This window comes from Chinchilla lanigera, unplaced genomic scaffold (assembly GCF_000276665.1).
Source record: "Chinchilla lanigera isolate Chin_1 unplaced genomic scaffold, ChiLan1.0 scaffold00001, whole genome shotgun sequence".
In the NCBI taxonomy this organism is placed as follows: domain Eukaryota; kingdom Metazoa; phylum Chordata; class Mammalia; order Rodentia; family Chinchillidae; genus Chinchilla; species Chinchilla lanigera.
Window position 1 is genome coordinate 43434783 of NW_004955402.1, and position 21290 is coordinate 43456072.

A 21290-nucleotide genomic window follows, 5' to 3' on the forward strand; every position below is an offset into this window, starting at 1 on the left:
AAGACACTGATATCTGTGATGGAAGACCATGGCACAGAATGTCTGTGTGATTTATGGGAAGGTGCTGAGATTGGGAGGGACAGGAGAGGAAAGAGGGGGGAAGTAGAGAGAAGGGAAATACAAAGAGAGGACAAAAGGAGGAAAAAGTAGGGAGGGGGCAGAGAGACAAAGAAACCTTGATTTAACTTCTTTTTTTGTTGTTTGAGTTTTGGTTTTTTGAGACGGGGCCTCACTTTGTAGTTTGGGCCTGCCTTGGACTGACTATGTAGCCCAGGCTGGCCTCAAAATGACAACAATCCTGCCTCAAACTTCTGAGTGCTGGGATTATAGGCCTGTGCCACCATACCTGGCTAGATTTAATTTAACACTGTGTTTGTCTGTCCTCTTTGTTTCCATTGCTTTCACCAAATTCAGATAAGAGGAGTTATACTCAACTCATAAGTAGTAATAGGCTTCCTAGTGGTCCTTCTGTCTCTCCCTTTGCCTCCCTCAAGCCCAAGAGAATGGTGATGTCCAATCACAGTGCTGGTAAAGTCTATTCCCTGCCTCCATTTCTCATCTTTGACCATTCAAGAGCCAAATATGATTAGCATAATCATCAGCATTAAGAAGCAGAGAGTAAGAGGTAATATAACCTCTGATTGCCTTGGTACCTATAGCTATGGCTCCTGGTGGACACCCACAACTCTCCACATCTTTTTCTGTAGGGATCTGATATTCTGCCAGTGGTTGGACATGGTGAGATGCTGCCTCTAAGTAAGAGAGCTGAATAGGAAGTGACAGTTGCTTTTGTTTGTTTCTTCCTGGTTGTCCTAAAGACCTTTAAGCAGGGGCTGAGGATTTAGCTCAGCGGCAAAGCCCCTGCCTGGCAAGCGCAAGGTCGTAAGTTCAATTCCTGGTACCAGAAGAAAATCAAACAAACAAACAAACAAAAAGACCTTTAAGCAGATATGTGCTCTGCATCACCATTTAGGGTTGAAATTTCATAGTTACATTTATAACTAAAATGAAAGTATGTTTCCTGATGTAAGGACTAGCTAGATGCTCTTCCAGAAACATTTAGAGTAACCCAACTATTGTCTACATGTTTGTAGACAGATTTATCATCATGGTTTTCCTAATGGTGTTTGCTGTGTTAGAATACGTGCTGCTCAAAATGCCCCAGCGGAGCCATGTCTTCCTCCTGTGGCTGGTTCCTTCTTCCAACCCACCCACCCCTCACATCACAGAACACTTCTGCTCCGCTGACTGCTTGATTTCTGTGAAGGTGGCCTGGGCCTTTTCTTTTATGGTATCCAAGTCCATGTTTTGGAGATTCTGTAACTGCCCAAGAATAGAATCCTTATCTTCTTCCTCTTCTTGATCTTCATCTACCATTTTCCGAAGATCTTCAGGTAAATCCACATCATCTCCAGCCATCTGGATTTGAGTCTCATCCATTTCACTCTATGAGGAAAATAAATACACACTAAATAAAGTAGAAAAGCAGCAGGGAAATGCAAATCTGCTGAGAATGAATAAGCTAATGACATGTTTGACTGCCACACATCATATGCTTGTCCTGCTGGCAGTCAGTGAGGCCAGAGTTCTGGGTTTGGTGGTCCCTCCTTTGCTGCACCTCAGGCTGACCAGACCCTTCTAACCTGGTAGTCAACTCTAGTCAAATGGACAAATGACATTAGCATCACCTAGGAGCCTCTTAGAAGTAAATTCTCTAGCCCACCTCAGACCTACAGGATCAGAAATGGGTGCTGGCCCAACAAGGCCCAGGTGTTAAGAAGCCCTCTCTGCACACTGAATCTGGGACATTCACCCTCCCTCTCCCGCAGGGCAGCTTTGCAAGTTTTGCAGAGCCTGCTGGCCCCATGCTGGCTGACCCCAGGGTCCTGACTGAGCCCCTCAAGGGAGTGGGGTTTGGGTTGGCAGTAGCCAGACAGGGCTTCATGATTTTATTCATCACGCGTTAGTGGCAAGTTCTGCTTAACCATTGCCCTTTCTCTTTCTTCTGTGAGACCTTTGGGGACCCAGCATCCTGTTAAATCCAAACTTACCCAATCAGTGCCTGGAACTGGGCCTGGCACACAGAACGTGTGTGTTAAGGGAAGCATGGGGACCAAGGCTCCAGTTGACACATAGCGCTGTGGCGCCAGCACCAGAGTGCCCAATACTTTCATTTTGTGGTTCCAGCCTGACCACCCCCGGTTTCCTAGTACATGCTGCCTGGCCTCTGGGATTCCTTTGTCATTAGACTACGGCGCCCACTGTTTCCTAGTGAGAGAACAACATAAGGAAATACATCCCACGGAAAGGGCTGCAGTAGGTAACATTCCCAGACAGCGGCTCGCAGACAACTTTTGGAGAAGAGGTTGTAATAGGAGGTGAACGGGGTTTCAGGAGTACAGAAGATTAAAGGACGTCTGAAAAGATAATGACAGGAAAAACCTACATTAGGGCCCATCTCTACAGGTTGTGATCAGCTGTGCATTTATTGCCAAAGCTCTTATAATCACGTAGAGATAAAACGATCATCTTAATCAGACCATTGATTTGATTTGTGAAAGACTGCAGCACTTGTTAAGTTCCCAGATGGACCAAAAGCCAACACTCAGAGAAGAGCAGAATGCCTCTTGCCTGGGTGAGTAGAAATGACCAGAAAGAAACATTAGCTGTTTCTAGGTCGGAGCGGCAGCCTCCATCTGTAAAGCGGGCTGGAGGGACCCGACAGCGAGATCTTTTGCACTTGGTGGCTCCTTATTTTTCTAGCTGATGGTTGGAAAGGTAGAGCCTGCCAGCCTTGCCCCGGCATGCTCCTTTATTAGGTTCCCCAGCAGAAGGAGCTGGGAGGCAGATTTCTGGTGAAGAGAAGATAAAGGTCCTAGGGGTGACAATCCTTGCAGGGGCCATCCCTGAAGACCTCAGGGGCTGAGTGTATTTTCTCTCTGAACTTGGCTGAGGCCTTGGACCCTCTAAGTACTTAACGGATTAATTAGTTCCTCGTCCAACTGTTGTGGGATTAATTAGTTAGTTAATCTCCAGGGGCCCCCAGCCAATCTTGCATTTCTATTTATTTTTTATTTATCCACCCTAGTGGCTGCTTTCCTAGCTGATCATCCCGTGGGCGTTTCTGCAGGAGGGGTGGGAAAAGAAGACTGAGTGAGTCCTTGCTCAGTTCATGCAAATGAAGATCTCTGCCCTCTCTGATGCATCCCCAAATCAAATGTAATGGTCTGAAAAGACGGTCCTGGAAATCCCAGCACCTTCTCCCCCTTAGTAGTGAGATCCTTGTGCATGTCACCGAGTTTGACCCTGGACAGACTAACGGCTGTGGGCCTGTAGGTTCAGGCAGCTGGAGGGCTGACGAAAGCTCTAGCCTTCCCTGCTCACAAGGGATGGGGCTTTTCTGTCTCCTGCTCCAGGTGAGAACTCAGCAAAGCTACCCTTTGCTGAGCACCTTGCTGCCTCCCGAGAAGCTTTGGAATGCTTTCTTCCTTCAAGGTGGGACTTTGGGTTTATTTTATCCAGATGCTACTTGCCAGGGGCAAGTCAAGTATTGAGATTCCATTTTGCTTTACAACCCAGAGAAGGGATTTTCATTGCCCCAGCGTCTACCAAAGTGGCTCTCAAAGTGGGGTCCTGAGCCAGCAGCATTGACACATTTGGGACCTTGCTCGTTTTCCATATTTTCAGTTTCTATAGAGCCAGAAACCCTGGGTGGGCCGAGCCCAAGCTAGCCAGCCCTCCCAGTAACTCTGGTGCTGCCCGGTCTAGATACAGTGCTTTGCCTTTCTTGAAGACTGGCTGCAGCTCGCTCTCCTTTCTGACTAAAAACCTAGCAGATTTCCTGGATGGAGATACAGTCAACACTTATTTATTCAGTGATTCGGGGAGTTACAGCAGTCTTCATACAAGGCAAATGTGTAGGCACTGTTTCCCCCTTCTGTATAGGTTGATACAGTGTGTCAACTTGAGAAGTTTAGAAGTTTAACTGAAGCAACTCAGCAGGGGGCCGGGGTCCGCCCGTTGCAAGCAACCTCATCCTGTGCGAGAGGAGGGCGCTGAGAGGTGTGAGCGCTGCACCCGCCCAGGGCACGGCAGCCTGTTTGCAGTATAAGGGAGGAGAAGAGACTTGCTCTTTCCCCTTTTCGCTCTTGCTGCTTCCACTGTCTTCTGCCTCCTTCAAGCGCTGCCCCTGTACCACACCACCCTGCCTTGGAGCCAACCTATTACAGACTGAAACCCCCACAAACTGTGAGCTAGATTAACCTTTCCTTCCTTAATTTTGGGCATTGGGTATTTTGTCTCAGTAACAAGAGAAAAGTAACCAAGACACTTCCTTAAAGTGCCTTGATTTCATAGCTATCTGCTGTCTTTCTGTTCCCATTGGGGCAGTGCTGTCTACCTGAGTGAGAACATTAACTCTACTACTTACAGGCTGTGTGACCTGTGGTACCTTACCCAACCTCTCTGAACATTATTTCTTTGTCTATATTTAGGAGTTGTATTATATGCCTTACAACTGTGGAGGATCAATTAGATAATAATTGAGCTATTTAGAATCTGTTAAGCGTTAAGCTGGTGGTAGCGATCCATAAAAACAGTGAGCAGGGAATTTGCTCTGGATAACCCTGCTGGTGGGGTCAGACCTACAAGGAGGGCTCGCTCTCTGGGCACCCCACCTCTGGTCTAGGGGTGACTCTCATCTTCACCCCACAGGCCCAGTTTTCCTAACAAAGCAAACATTCTTTTCCCTTTTGGCACTAGGCCATCAACTGTAGGGGAAGGGAAGTCAGCTAGCCAAGCCCTCCGTTCTCCTGGCCAGGCTCCCCTCAGCGCTGTGGGCCGTGGAGCGTGAGTACTGACGGAGGTCCCTGGCTCGTGGCCTGGCCTGTGGATTCCCCAGTCCTTGGCTCCATCCTTTACTGGGAAGTGCGTTGGGGACCTGGTCTGTGGGCCCCGCCCCACTCCTCAGGTCAGCAACTTGGTGCGCTCTCTGGAGCCCAGACCCAACACACCAACAGGTGTGGGAAACGATTACAGCCCAGGGGGCCCTGGGGAGTGGGGGGCATGGCCCTTGGGCTCTGCAGACTCCTCACTTGATGTGAAGGGCTGTGGCTGAGAACGGACAGAGAGAACCGATGGAGTGCGGCCGAGAGCAGGTAGCCCCAGGTGTCCAGATCTAAAGGCCACGTCAGCTGTGGGCAGCGCCGAGGTTAGAGTCCTGAGCTCAGCATTGTGTTGGAGGAACAATGCTATGCTACACACCGTCCATCAGCAGCACCACTGCTTCAGGCGGTCATTCCAGTTTGGAAGCAGCTGTCCTGGGCTGTAGCTGTGCTGTGGACACGTTTGACTAGGGCTGGAACAACAAACTGGGGACAGTGAGTAGCTAGCTGACAAAATGGAGCCCCTGGAACTAAACCTGGCCCTCTGGTCTCATTAGCACTTGGTCCTCACCAAATGAGCTGGCCTGGGACCTCGGATTGGCAAGCCAGACTCACTTGTAAAATCTGCACCCAGCAAGGTGGCCTACAACGGGCCAGACTGTGGGACTTCCAGTCAGAAGACCTGGGTTCAAGTCCCACATCTGTCATTCTTGTGGGACCTTGGCAAGTTACCTCCCATGTCTGATGCCCAATGCAAAGAGCCACGCAGGGGATTAGTGGGCAGACTGTGCAGACCTGCTGTGAAACAGCCTCTGAAGCTTCCAGCCCTGGACAAAAGGTGGTTGTGTTTATTAATATTTCAGAGGGAAGCGTGCAGCTCTGTGTCCGGGTCCCTGGGGAAAGGACTCCTGGGATAAAGAGTGCCTGGAGAGTGAGCCAGAGGGTAGGAGAGCACAGGCCCCTAAGAGACAGGAGGGACAGAGCAAGCAATTAAGGAGCATCCCTGGGGCCGATCGGTGGACACTGCAGCCTTGTTTCCGCCCTTCCTAATGAACCACCCTGCAGACGGGCCCTTGTCTCCCACTCAAACAATGACTGTCTTGTCCACACTATCTGCTGTCCACTGACAAATCTTAGGTGGTGGTGGGGGGAGGAATCTTTTGACATAATTCACACTTCAAGGAAAGGCAGTAATGCTTCCTTACAGTCCTCAAATACAAGTGCAGTCACAGCCAGTGTGAATCAGCATCACTGTGGGCCGCAGGCATCCCGGGGTGGAGGCCACAGAGCCTGAACAAATGAGCGAGCCAGAGACGAGGCCCAGCATAGGATTAGGGACTTATTTATATAGGTCCGTAATCATATGCACTTTGTTCTTGGAGACCCTGTTTCAGAGATCTCTTTTCTAGAAATCTTATCAACTTGGGATATTGTTCAATGCAGTTAAGAGCTAATTATTTTCATGCCTGCTGGCCAGAATCCATCTTAATCTCTTATTTTTAACCAAACTTATTATCTTTATTGCCAGGGCTTAATACCTCATTATTTAAATAGCCCCAATATCCCGCTGCTGTCATTCCTTGTGAGGGACACCACCCTGGATTTCAGACTCGCTGCTCTTGGGGTCTTAATATGCTGACCTCCATCTTTGATTACACTTGAGCTATAGTGATAAACTAGCTCTGACTTCCATAAGCTGAGCGTTCATTGATTTTAATCTAGTCAGTTTGGTGTGTAAACAAATACCAATTTGACTGATGCCAGGTAAATCTGCTTTTGGTTCCAGTGCACTGGATTGTTTTCCGTGAACAGCATACCAATCAGCTAGACATACTGTAATTGAGCTGGGAGTCACTGTCTGCATGTGTGTGCGGTCATTGCCGTCAGCAATCACTTGTCACAAGTCACTTCTCTTTGTCCTGGTTCCAAGTAAGGTACTACCCTGAGAAGCTTCCCCATTGATTCCATTGTGTAGCTTGGCCCATGTTGGGCTTGCTGGCTGCTCTTTCTACTGCTCCTACTGCTATCCTTCCTTTTAGCTACCAGTCATGTCTCCAGCCTACTCAGAAAAGGACAGATGCTATGGATTTGTCTTTTTGAACAATGGGCATCAATTTTTTTCTTTTTTTTTACATCTTCCTTTTTTTTTTTTTTGGTGGTATTATGATTGAACCTAGGGCCTCACACATGCTGGAGAAGTGCTCTACCAATGAGTCAGGTCCTAAGCTCTTTTTTTTTTAAGATTTTGAGACAAGTTAGTGCTATGTTGCCCAGGCTGGCCTTAAACTTGTGGTCTTCCTGCCTCAGCCTCCTAAGTAGCTAGGGAATCACAAACATGAGCTAGTGCACCTGTCAGGGCAACACTTTTTGATGTTGATTAAAATATGGGTATTTGAGGCCTGCATGGAAGGGGAATTTCCAGACGCCAACTGTGCATACCTTGCATGTGTTTCTTTACAGAGAGTGAAAAAGCTCCTAGAGCTCACTAATCCAAGCTTCTCATTTACAGATGAGGACACAAAGGCCTTGAGTGATAAGGATATGTTAGGAATATGATTCCCCTTGTCAATGCAGCATGACTACTGGAATGGCCTTGCTGGGAAACGTGGCCTGTAGGGGTTAGGTTCTGCTTTGTCATTTACAGGCTGTGTGATCTGAGAAGCTGCTTTCTCTGACTGAGCTGGTGTTCTCCTGTGTGGAGGGGAAGTGATCTGTACCCCTTTTCCAGGGAGAACAGCTTGGGGATTAAGAGAGTAAGGGGAGCGGCCGTGGAACACACTGGAACCCTGCTTCACAAGTGTCCCGAGATGCTTTCTTCCTGCCCTCGTGTCCCGCTGCACGTTCAGTCCCCTGCTCTTTCAAGGGCCCAAGGAGGAGGAGCAAATGGAACTGGGGCAGGGTGAGGAGGGAAAGGAGGACTGGGTGGCTGAGCGGACCTGTGGTGGCCTCCCCACCACCAGAAACAGCTGCTGCAAAGCAGGAAGGTTTGGAGTCTCAGACCCTGCTGAGTAGTTCCAAGAGCTGAAATCTGAAAGAGGCTGCAAACATTATTCAAGAATCTTTTTTATTAGTTTTTAAGAAGCAACTTTTAAGTTAAATTCTAATGGAGCTCTCAGTGTGACTGTTTAAAGATACCTCTACTGAGAGTTTCTTCCACATTCATTTTTATGCAAAATGAACCATGCCCTTAATACAGCAGACAAACACCAGGTGTAACTAAATCGTATAGCTCAGCAGGAGCACAACGTTATTCTTCACTGGCTAACCCAGAGTGACAATTCTGTTAATAGGATTAGGGGTCATTGTGGAACTGTTTTCTCTTATTAATTTGGCTTGACTTACATATACATTCTGAATTGGCTGGAGACAGGACCTATTTGCTTCTAGAAAGAATCTTGTGGCTTTATTTAAAACACATGACTCCCTGTGTTTGAAGAAATATGACATTTTGATTATAATATAATCTTTGTGTTTTATATAAAATTGTAGTGTCAATCCAGATTTTTTCTTTTCACGAAAATTTGTGGCAGATTAATTCTTCCTGCTGACTTTTGATACGTTGTTCTTTGAGTATATTTTCCCCTTTTCCAACTAATATCCATTCTTCCAACAAACATTGTGTGTGCACATGTGTGCGTGTAGGCTCACATGCACAGATGCGCAACTTCTATATGCCAGGCCCCATGCTGGGCACCGGGACAAAGATGGAAAAGTCAGCCCTGCTGTCAAGGAGTGCTCAGTGGGTGCGAGCATTCAGGATTGTCAGGTGGTATGGAGACAAGCATCACTGTATCAGTATTAATGGAGTCATGGAGGAGGTGACAAGTCTAGCCTTAGGAGGGGGAAAGGAGGTCATAGAAATTTCTGGAAGAAACATCACTAAAACAAAATCTTACAAAAAGGAAAGAGACCATGGTGAGCAGATGCAGGGACAGAAAGAAGGTCCAGTCCAGGCAGGAAGTAGCAGGAGGTGAGACCGGAAAGGTTAGTCTCCGGACTTCATTTTAAAAACTGATAGTAAGCCCTACTTTCAAAAGACAGGGAAGGGAGCAGGAACAGATCTACATCTTGGGAACCTCACCCCACAGTTCTGAGGCTCAAAATAGCAACACTGCACAAGAGCTGCGGTCATAGCCGAGGTGGGAAATGACAAGGCTTGCACTTGAGTGCAAGCTGAGAGTTGTCTACAAGGCCACTTAAGGCTACTTGGTGCGTTCCTGGATGTGAGGCTGGAGCAGGGAGGGAAGAGTCAAGGGTGATTTGCAGTTGCAGCCTGGCTTTGGGTAGCTGAAAGATTCACTAATGGAGGCTTAGGGAGGAGCAGGTTTGGGGGATAACGAAACAGTGCATTTTGGAGGTGAGTTTGCTGTTTTTGCGGTGTCCAGGTCAGGGGAGACGGCAGTGACAGGCAGGAAGAAGATGTGAGCTGGGGATACAGAACTGAGAGTGAGCCACATGCAGATGGGAGCTGAAAACAGCAGCTGGATGCAGCCATCGGGAGAACATGCAGATGCGTTGAGGAACAGGGCTGGTCAGGAGAGCACCCTGGAACATTCCAAATTTTGGAGGCCAGCTAGGAAAAGGTACTAACTTGAGCATGTTTGATTCCTTAAGCATCCTAAGTCTTCTAGTGACCTATAACTGAAAACTTCAGGAAACCGATATAAGCCTGGTATGCGTCATGAACAGTATCATGACAGATACTGATGTATTCATACAGGTGTATACTCCAGGTTACTGCAACCTGATTACTGCACTTCTTTGGCTCCTTATCTGATTATTAAATTAACAGCTATCATCAAAAGACATGGACATGACAAATAGTATGCCATCAGCAATTAACAATAAACTTGGATTGAGTTTTTTTGCTGATTGTGTAGGGGGCTAGGAGCCCACCCTGTTCCTTTTTGAAGATTACAACTTTGCTTTCCCCTGTCACCAGTAAAGTGAAACTCTCTTTAATAGGAAACACTGGCCAAATAACTTCTTTAGAAAATACAGTTCCTATTCCAAAATGTGACGTAGTTATCCTCATTAGACCTGACAGCTCCCGGGACGACATTTTTCTCAAATCTGCTCCCTGTTGGGCCTTGGTATGGGGAAGGATCCAGAACTGATTCCTGCTGTTGTGCAAACCACTGTGATGGTGACCCCAGGGAACTGTGAATGAGGTACCTGGGAGTCATCACTTGTTAACCAGAAGACGCGCTGAATTCATCCAGTTCCCTGAGGACTGTAAATATTACTACTATGATTGCTTACCCAACATGGATTATATAGGATGGCACAAGGATACATATCTGCAAATCTTGCAGGGAAGAAAAGGTCATTAGATGCCCACTGAAGTCCTGGTGACAGTAGCTCTTTGCTTAGCATCATTTTCTTTGTTGGACAATGTCATAGGCTCTAAAGTGTACCAACTTGAGGGGGTTTGAGGGGAATGGGTTTGAAACATTAATAGATGAGAAAAAGGAGGCCCTAGTCCCTGTTTACACAGTAAACTTTGGGATCTTCAGCAAATCCCTAAATTTGTATAATTTGGGGGGTTACGCATTGAGTGTGCACCTACGGTATATGCTTTTCTGAAGATAAAAAAAAGTAAGTTTAATGGAAAGAAATACCATTCAGATGCTGGTGTCAAGAAGACTAAGCATTGTGGTTATCCAGGAACCCGAATTGGTTCTAGTAAGAGAATTTAGAGAGCTGGGGGCAAGAGATGACTAACATGTTCCTGACGTGACCCCAGAGGGGATCTAGGTAGCGACTCAGGTCTGCGGCTCCGCTCCCAGTCTAGTACCTCCTACCTGGTCCAGACCTCCCAGAACACCCGGGCTGCTGTGTGCCCGCCACTCTCAACCGTTTCTCTCCACTTGCTTAGGCTCGTAGGAGTCTACAGCAGCTTTCTCCACCCCAGCCCTAGGGCATCTTCTGGCAGCCCAGAGCCTCTGGCTCCTTATGCAGCATCTACAAGTGCCTAGCTGATTCCCACTGTGGTTTTCTGCAGTTATCCTAAAGACTGCACTGGGAAGGGCTCCTGTAGAAACCCTACGTGCCCTGCAGAGCCCCCAGAGGCTCACCACCCTGGAGTCGGCGTTTAAGTGAGGCCTGGTCTTCACGACCTGGGAGGTGATTATGCCCATGGCCTTCACTTCACCAGCTATCTTCTCTCAGGGCTCAATATTCCAATCCCGTCACCTCCTCTGCAATTATTGGCATATCAGAATCTCATTGTCCTAGTTTCTGGGCGAATGGTAACACTCTATGGTTTGCTAGCTCTCTCTCCCAGTATACCATGGGAGCATCTAAAATCCAGTCCAGTCCTGAGTAGCAAAAGGATGGACACTAAAAAAGAAAAAAAAAAATCCAAAAAACAAACGCATCTATAGAGATTTATTTCTGGCTCACCCTAGTCTTGCTACCACCAGGACCTGTCGCGGCTCCGGGAACCACCAGGGGGCGTCGGGGATTAGGTCCTGGTGTGCTCGGCCTTCCAAGGTCAACCCAGGATCCGGCTGACCCGAGCAGCTGTTCCCGTTCTGTAGAGGAAACCACCACCCGGGAGTTGATCTCAGCCTGGGAAGTTTGTTTCCCCCAGAGCTCTTTCTCCCTATGTGGGCTATCAAAGGCCTGCTGTGCCCAGAGCCTCGTCGGTGGGCGGGTGGGTGGGGGTGCGGTGGTGGTGATGAGGGGGCGTGACAGGTGACAGCCAGAAGCAAAGGAGGCTCCCAAGGGCGGGGCTGCACTGCAAGCTGGGAAGTTAGCCACAGCCGCTGATAATGGACTAAGTGGAATATAATCTGGTTGTCTGATGCCCCTCCCCGCCTTTGTGTATCTTCTATTAAGTACTGTTTTTACAGGTGACTAGAAATACCACATGTTTTACAAAAAGCAAGCTATTGTCAGCATTTTAGTACTTTTCATACCATGGAGAAATTCTTGAAGTGTGTAGAATCAATTTTTACCAAATGCAATCATAAACTAGGCGAGGTGGCACACTCCTGTCATCCCAGCACTGGGGAGGCCGGGGGCAGGAGGATCACCTGGAGTTAAAAGCCAATCTGGGCTACATAGTGAGTTCAAGGCCAGCCTGAAATGCTTAGCAAGACCCAAAAGCAAAACCAAAACCAAAACCAAGACAACAAACCACCAAAAATAAAAATGCAGTCATAATATTAAAATGCCCAAGGGAGGCCCCTATCTGAAAGTAACTCTGCAGTGAGTGAATGATGAGGTGTACGGACTGCTTTCAAGTGACATTCTCATGTCTGTGTTTGAATTGTATTCAGGATTTAGGCTGTCACACAGGGTCCCCTGGCAAACAACCTGATAAGGAAACGAATGCTCCCCGGCTGCTGCGGGTGGGACTTGGTGACACCTCACTGAAACAGGCGGTACGGGTTGTCCCAAATGCGTACTAGTGCAGTTTTAAGCCAGGTGGAGTTCAAGACGGCCCGCCAACATTTGAAAACTAAAAGTAGAAAGAGAAGACGTGTTGGCCACAGAGGGAGTGATGTTCAAATCCTTTTGTTTGTTCTTTTTTCTTGGCTGGGAGACCTGAGTTCCAGTCCTTGTTTTGTGGCTTACTAGCTGTGGATTCTAGTACTACTCAGCCCTCCCAGGCTGCAGTTTCTTTGGGACTGAAATGAGGCTGTGGCAATAGACTATTAGGTGAGCTACAGGGTCTCCTCCAGGTCCATGAAAACAATCAGATGAGGTCCCACATGCATTATGCATTTAAAGCAGCTACAGAAGAAGGGCATACAAGCAAGGGTAAGTCATGCACAGACAGCTACTGGGCTCCACGTTAATTTACCTACTTCCTTCATCCTCCTCCTCCAGCTGGCTTTGGGGAGCAGTAACCAACCAGATACAGTCACCAGCATTCTTCAGGGAGCACCTGAATTTTCACAGGTCATGGCTATAATTCTTTCCTCTTTTCATAATTTCTTCTGGAAAGGCTCTTGTCCCAAATGGTGGCTTGATACAGAGATTTGGGGATTTCTCTCTCTCTCTCTCTCTCTCTCTCTCTCTCTCTCTCTCTGTCTTTCTGGGGAACTTCTGAACTTTGCTGCTAAGCCCAAAGATGTTCACCCTTGTGAGAAACACCATCGGCTTACCATGAGGGAAGAAAAAAATCAAAGCTCAGATTCTTGAGTCTCAGGAACCTCCAGTTGTTGCCTTGATCACACACACTAGCGTGCTCGCCCAGTGCTTATTACCCTTCATTATTACTATCGAGAAATAAGATCAGAATGGCAACATCAGAGCTATCCTCCATTGAGCACCTACCCCTTGTCAGGCGTTGCGTGAGGTCCTTTATGTCATTTCAGATGAAGCTTTACCCTGTGAGGTTAGGTATTACTGTCCTCATTTTGTAGACGAGGAAACTGAGCCCATCTGATGGTTTTTTAAAAGTCAGTGGAAGTTGTGCTGTGTTACGGTGGCAGAACCAGAATTGAAATCCAGTTCTCCTTAGATCCTCACAGATAGGTAACAGAGAAAAGCCAAGAAAAGCCTCAATCAGTCCAACTTTTGTGGAAGATGCATGCCCAGTTGTGTGTGTGTGTGTCTGTGTTTGATTTCTGCTTCATCCTAATAAGATTTGTGGTGTTTAAATCAGATAGTTCCAAGTGGGGAGGCCGGGGAATCTAACTCAGGATTCCTGCCTAAAGCAAGCCACATTGCCAGCCAGGCAGTAACTCATCCCGGAGTTTCGGGAGATGCGCTACACAACTAGAATGAAGCGCTTCCTTCTGGCAGAATGCAAGCACTGTGGACAAAAGTGATGAAGGTCAGCGGTGGGGGAGGGGCAAGGGAGGCAAGGAATTCTTCCCAGTTCATTTCATTGGTTTCACATGATTTTTACATGTTATCGTAAGTTTTCCCTCTTCTCACCGAGAGCTCTGTGTTCCATGGTTGTCTCAGGAATCAACCTCTCCCACCGGATGGGGAGCTTTAACTCTACTGATTTCAGCAGTGACCTCTCAAGGGCAGATAGTGGGCTCTCCTTTTGTTCAGTGCTTGTTGCTTCCAAAGGTAGCTTTCCCAAGGATCCACGGGGGTCCCAGTGAAGGAAATGATTTAGTGACACTTTCTAAACCACCTAGACTTGAAAGCGGCTCTTATTGTTGGGAGAGGATGCTGCACTTGGGAGGAATCTTTTTCTTTGGCTTATGCAGAGGAAGGTGCTCTCTAAAGGAGGGACGTGAATTGAAGTTGAACAGGGACGTGAAGGCGGTACCCTTTAGAGGAGCTGGGTGGTTTCCTAGGTGATGAGTGGGAGTGAGAGCAGAAGAAATGAGCCAGAGTAGCTGAGCGCTGTGCATCATTGTGCTGGACATGAGACCTTGAAGAGTATCAGAACCAAGTCCACGCATCTTCCCAGCAGGAGCCTAGCTACAGGCCACAGTCCATAGATGGGCATCCTGCACGCCAGCACTGACCTGGATGTGATAATGCTGCGTGACAGTCATCACTGCTACGTCATCTCCCCAAATAAGCAATTGATTGTCCCTTTTAAATAGAGACAATATCATGAGAGTTAAAACCCCGGGCTCTGCCTCTTTGGCTGTGTGGCTTATGGCATGAAGGTATTTACTTAGCTTTGTTTCCTCTGCAATAACATAAAGGTGGTAACAGAACCTAAATGAATATATGCAAAGTGCAGTATGGGGCACCAAGAAGAGCTCAACAAACGTCAGCTGTCATGATTATCCCCGTTGTGTTATGTATAGAATGTTTGTATTCTTTCGATGTATTTACATAAAAATGTCATCCATAGATATTGACTTCATTTCTTCAATAGAAATGGACATTTATAGAGGTTGAATAATTGGAGTCTAGCTTTTATGAACTCCCAGCTCAATGCTCTTTTCACCATAGCAAATATGTAAATTATGACGTATACATATTCACATGCATAAGCCTTTGCTGATATGCAAACATCCCCCATTTTTTGTTAATTAGGAAATGCTGAGGCATATCTATGCTCAGAATATCTTACCTTGGGGAGCCTGTACTTTTCCCTGAGGTGGACTCTGAGGCATGCCCTCTCTGCCTTTTTTTGTGTGAATGCAGCATCTCTTTCCATCCTAAAATTTAAACAATAAAATAAAAGATCATAAGGACATGGAGACTGAGGACATTCCAGCCACTGTTCAGAGAAGCAGGGTCCTGGGACACACCTCAGCTCCTGTTGCCTGCAGACACCTGGGAAATGTGGAATTTTCTCATGATGTCCTAAATGTCTGCTCTTTAATTACTCATCATTTAATACATACCTGAACCCGAAAGACAACGTGGGACTGGGCATCTCTTTGTGATGTAATGGAGAGCCAGGGTTATGACTCCTGACAGAGCTACCCATGGACTATGTGGTATAAAACCAGTAGCCTCAGAACTGTTTGTGGCAAAGACAGCTTCTTGGCCTCATATCAGTTCTGCTGGGCCAGAACCTCTGGGATGGGGGAGAGGAAGCTACATTTCTAAAAAAAACAAAAAAACCCTAAATAATTCTTAGTGAAGCAAAAGCAGTGTTATCTATCGTATCCAGCAGTCGGGCATCCTTTGGAGGCCCATGGTATGTGGGGATTTACTATAAAGTTGTTTCCCTTTGGTATGATGAAGGTTTATTATATACATTTATGAGAATACCATAGGGAAACCCATTACTCTGTTATAATCACTATGCACTAATTAAAAGGGGGTGACAATACTGTTTTTTAAAAAGCTGTTCCCCTTCACTGCCACCAACTCCAGGCCCCAGTTTAGATAGGATTCCATTCCCAGTTACAGGAAGGTATCCAGAAACAAGGTAGAGAAGATTCTCTCCCCTACTGCATTCTGGGGTACTACTCTGTGGATGACCTAATTGGACTCATGACTGTTCTAGGTAGAAACACACTCCCTTGCTCATGGTGATCCAAACAAACGCGCACATCTCTGGGGATGCGCGCAAAGCTTAAAAAACTGCCTCCGCGCCCAGATGCCCACAGAAGTGCACTATTGGTAGCTACAGTTGTGCACTTGGCTTTGCTCTCTAGCTGTATTGGGTTGGACCAAGTTGGGGCAATTAAATCTGCTTTGGAATTTGGGACTGAGACTGAGACAGACAGACTTGAAGGGTGGCTGGAGCTGTAAGAGGTGAACTTGAAAGCCTTGGCTGCTATTTTCCACCGGCCAGGTGGTCAGGGTAACAGAGTGCAGAAAGGAGAGCTGGCTGCTGAGAAAAGAACAAAGTCGCTGCTAAGCAGATTAGAAGCAATGGAGAGAGATGGGAGAGTGAGCGGTGGTTCTCGGCAGCCTTCTGGCTCCCAGCGTGGGTCTAAGTGAGGCCTGGAGGGATTTCTGTTCATGGGTTGGGTAAAGCATATTTGGGTAAAGTATTATTTACATTAAAGCAAATCCCATTTTCTTTATCAAAATTGGTTATTTCCTGATTCCAGGTTTTAAAATAATCTTAACAATTACACAGAACGCTGACTGCAGAGAAACCATCGGCTCGAACTACTGGATCCTGGCTTTGGGTGCTCTCTGAATTCAATTCCATCTGCACAGTATCTGGTCTGGGCTCTCAGCCTTCTAGTTTTGAGAGGAAAATAGGATAACATGACTTGTTCAAGAGATTAGTGACCTGTGGTATAAGTAAGAAGCAGATCCTTCCCCACACCCTTATGCTATTAGAAAAACTTTCAAACATATAAAAAAGTTGAGAGAATTTTACAGTCTAAGTCCCATCACCCAGATTCTTCAATTTGCTTCTCAGTATATATTTTTATCACTTATCTACCCTCCATTCATTTATCTCTTATAAAATTTATTGGTATACACTTGCAATACATACCAATTACATTCATCTTAGGGAACTGGGGGCTGGGGATTTAGCTCAGCGGCAAAAGCGCTTGCCTGGCAAGCGCAAGGTCGTGAGTTTGGTTCCCGGTACCGGAGAAAAAACAAAAACAAACAAACAAAAAACAATCTTAGGGAACTGGTCATATACATATTACATCTTAATCATTTTTACTTCCCCTTGTCCTCTCTGCTGTGGCCTCTCCTCCCATCCCCAGTGTCTTTTCCCATCTCCACAAAGTCTGCATCCTCGTTTCCTATTATTTTTCTTTTATTAAACATATGAAACACTTCACGAATTTGTATATCATTCTTGCGGAGAGACCATGCTAACCTCTGCATTGTTCCGATTTTAGTTATATGTGCTGCCAAAAGTGGACACTATCCAACTTAATTTTGATGTATTTAAAGCTGTAGAAATCAGTACACTTTCCCTAAACATGTCTGTACGCAAATCATTATTTCTGGTTCCTCTTTCCTTTTGAGGCAAAATTTGCATACAGTGCTCTACAATGGCAACTCTTATGTAACCTAAAATCCTATAAAGATATGAACCATTATTCCCACCTGATAAAATTCCCTCATCCCCATTCCTAATCAAACCCTGCTCCAGTTGTAGGGCAACTACCATCCTTTCTTCTCTAGACACTAGTTTTTGCCCATTCTAGAACATCATGTAAATGGAATCACATACATTATATTCTCTTCTGTAAGGCTCTAAAACTCAGCATAGAAAACTTTCAGGTTCATATATGTTTTATTTATCACTAGTGTTTCCTTTTTTCCTGAGTAGTATTTTATGTACAAATCTATTATCACTTACTCATTCTCCTGTTGAGCTACGCCCGAGTTACTGAATATTTTTAGTGATGGCAAGTGAAGTTGCTGTGAACATTCTGGAACAATCTTTTTATGGACGTGTATTTTCATTTCTTCCATGTAAATATCTAGGCATGAGATTTGTTGGGTTGTCGGGTAATTTAATTGAGTATGTTTAGTCTTTTAAGGAATCATTGGACCTTTTCCCAAAGTGATTGTGCTATCTTACCTCTCTGTAGGGGACAAGAGTTCTAGTGGTTCCACATTTTAGCCAACCTTTGATACTTTGTGTCTGTTTAATTTTAGCCTGATGTGTGTGTTGGTACCTTACTGTGTTTTAAAGTTTTTTGCATTTCTGTGCAGACTAATGATATTAATGAAGTTCTTTTTTTTTGCATGAACTAATTGGCTATGTGAATATACTTGTGAAATTTTGTTTGATGATTTTGCTTATTTTTTGCTTTTATTATTGAGTTGTAGTTCTTTATATGTCCTAGATCTCAAACCTTTAACAGATACATGTTTTGTGAATATTTTCTCTCAGTCTGTCTTGCCTACTTATTTACTCAATGTCTTTGATGCAAAAAAATTTTAATTTTGATAGAGTTTAACTTATCAAAGTGAACTTTATGATTATTACTTCCCGAGTCACAATAAACCTTCACTTACTAGTTGCAAAAATATTCTCCTGTTTGTTCTAGAATCTGTATAGTCTCAGCTTTTACATTTAGGTGTATGATGCATATCAAATTAAGTATTGAGTGTAGTGTACAGTAGAGGTGAAAGTTGAGTATTTTTCAGTTATTTCAGGTCCATTTGTTGAACCAACTTTTCATTCCCTACTTGTATTTTGGGACCTTTGTTGAAACTCAAATAACTGTAAATTCATTGTCAATCCTAGTGCCACATAGATTCCATCATCCAGAGCTAGTTTAGAAATTATTCAGAAAAGCTGGTTGTGCTGTTTAATGTGGAGCTAGTTTCTACTCAAGTACAGTATATACTTGTGCAAAAAAACCCGATGGCGTCTACTTTAGTACATTCCTCACAGATCCATTCCCATAGTGAGAAGGTCCAAAACATGACTGAATAAAACAAATTCAGAGTCAAGTTGCAAACAGTACTGTAGTAATAGTTGAACCGTCACTAAAAGAGCACGTCCATATAACCATGTCAGAAAGAAGAGTTAGCAGGCTATTGTTTTACTTTCTGTCCAAGAATTTCTTTCGTAAACCTTCTTTTTAGGTATGGCCTCTTTTGGCACCAGTGCTATCAGTAGTGAGAAAAAAACTCTAATCATAAAAGGAAAATAAACATGAATGTACAGTAGAGGGCATTGTTAGGTAGATTTTTTTTCATTTACAATTAGTAGAGCCAAGCCTATTACTTTTCTAAAAATCACAAGGACAGATCTAGAGGCTTTTATCTGCTAATATCTGTTTTAGTTATTATCTATACTGCACTATCTGTGTAGCTCTCTCTGCACCTGTGACTGGCAGGCATTCTGGATCCCTACTTCTTCACATCGCATTCTAGGTAATGGAAGATCCTGAACACTCGAGTCAGGGATGAGAAGTCCTCCCTTTTGCGTTGGAGAGGAAGGTGCCACACTGTCTTACCACTGTTTCTTAAATTAAGAGACTAAATAAATTTATAATATTCTCATGCACACATAGAAAATGCCTGACAGTTTGCAAACAACCCAGTCTACTGATCAACCATTCGATTTGGCCATTTTGACCTTTGATCTGTCCATATACAAAATTAGGGAAAGCTAAGACATTAAACAAATGCCATATCTGTGGCTTACTGTGTGGGCATATTAAATTATATTTAGCATGATCATGCATACAATCTGAATTTCTGACCATTTTCATTAGCTTATTTGAACTAAAAGTTTATGATGCTATTGTTTTACTTTTCTTCATTATACTTGTTTTTCTTTTATAGCTTTTTCTTTTAGATGCTATAGGCAAAGCAGACCAATACGCAAAGAATGTTGCTTCTTTTGTCCAAATTTTATCTTAACACTAACATCAGTCCACTTACATTTTCTTTGTTTCTTTCTTTTTTTAAACTAATTACTGTGGGACCAAGCAAAATGCATTCTAGGTAGTTTGGAAGCCATGATTTCTTCCAGAAAAATAAAATAGACACGGTTTCCACTAAATGTAGGTTTTCTACTTTCTTAGTTCCTCCAGGTCATTAACCTTTCCACCTATAATCATCTTAGCGATAAGACTTAGGCAACTATTATATAATAGTTCCTTCGCAAAATAGCCATACTTTTCTTTTGTAACATATGATGAACATTTAAAGGGTACACTGACACTTCAATTCTCAGTTGATTATTAAATAAAGAGTTCTATTTAAAGCTTTTAAAGTTACCTTATTAACAGTCTTTGAATAGTGACATATTATTATTGGTGATATTCATAGTCCATCATACTCAACCAAAATGTTACAATAGTTGTATCTTACTTTTATTACATTTTATATAGCCAGGAGAATGCCCTTAGTTTTAGAGGTATGAGGGCTAAAGTATTTAGGGGGGAGTATCATGATAACTATAATTGACTTCTAAAATGCACTTATGGCATGGTGTTTACTGTTGACTTTATGTCATCAGTATTTTGGTCATACATCATGCTATTCTATTTTTCTGTGTGCTAACATTTTGTAATAAACAATCCACAAAGTTTTCATAGTCTAATAACTACATCTGTGACAAAACTGTCCTGTTGTGTTTTTTACTTTTTTAAATGCAAGATCAAGGAGTTTGCACTGTATGCTTTTAGGCTCTCTTTTAGGTAGAAAGTTTGAATTCTCACAATTTGAAGCCTTCCTACTCGGTAGGAAGGTGAATTTAAGAAAGATTACAAAGATAGCTAGACTCACCATAGTTTGTTGAACAATTACATTGAGGCCAATTAAAACACGCCTTGGCCAGGAAATGTTAAACTGCTTTAGGAAAGACGTATAGATTAATTTGTATGCTTTACTTCCATTCATACAAATAGCCCATAGGCATCACAGATGCTACAGAATCATTCACTTTACCCAAATAAAATTTCATCAGGTTAGAGATACACAGTCAGAGGGAAAGTAACCCAAAAAGCACAGGGAGACAAGCTGGGGCGCTGAGGGAGGTATGTCCAGAACAGATTTCCCTTGCTTTCCAAGGGAAACGGCGTTGCGGTACTCACTTCTCCTCAATCATTTGCTTTTGGTATTCCTCATACTCCTCTCTAGTCATCCCTTGAGCTGCTGCTGGGTCGGATGTGCCTCCTTCTTCTTTCTTTTCTTCTGCCCCACCTCCAAATCCTAAATTCTTTACCTGGTTGCTTATCATATTTTTTACAAAGAAAGCCATTGTCTCTGCCCTGAAAGACTACAACTACAACTCAGATAAAACCTGAAAACAAAATACACCTCAGGTCAAACAAAGCCAAGACAAAACCTCCAAATATCCTCAGTGACAGCAGCACATGTAGCAGCAAGGGATTTTGCACAGCCTCCTCTATTCAAGGGCATGATGATAGGAAGAGTGGGTTGTCGGCCGTAAGCTGGATTAGACCAGGAATGCCTTAGTACAGAGGCAGATGGTTCCGATTACTAAAGTGCACTATCAGATGCAACTGACCGCCTTGATTCATGCACTGAGCTAATTTCACAGGGAGGAACCCACTCAGATTCTCTGTTCCTCTCTATCTACCCCTTTATAAGGACATTTTTCTTGGC

General features: G+C 44.6%; 1 protein-coding gene across 1 annotated transcript; it reads right to left on the minus strand.

Annotated features, from left to right (window-relative positions):
* Positions 1-1156: 1156 nt before the first annotated feature.
* Cplx4 (complexin 4) lies at positions 1157-20922 on the minus strand. Its single transcript, XM_005373002.2, has 3 exons — positions 20756-20922; positions 14887-14974; positions 1157-1446 (listed from the first exon to the last, which is right to left on the minus strand). The coding sequence occupies exons 1-3, from the start codon at positions 20920-20922 to the stop codon at positions 1219-1221; spliced, it is 483 nt and encodes a 160-aa protein (XP_005373059.1). The 3' UTR covers positions 1157-1218.
* Between the last annotated feature and the right edge of the window lie 368 nt (positions 20923-21290).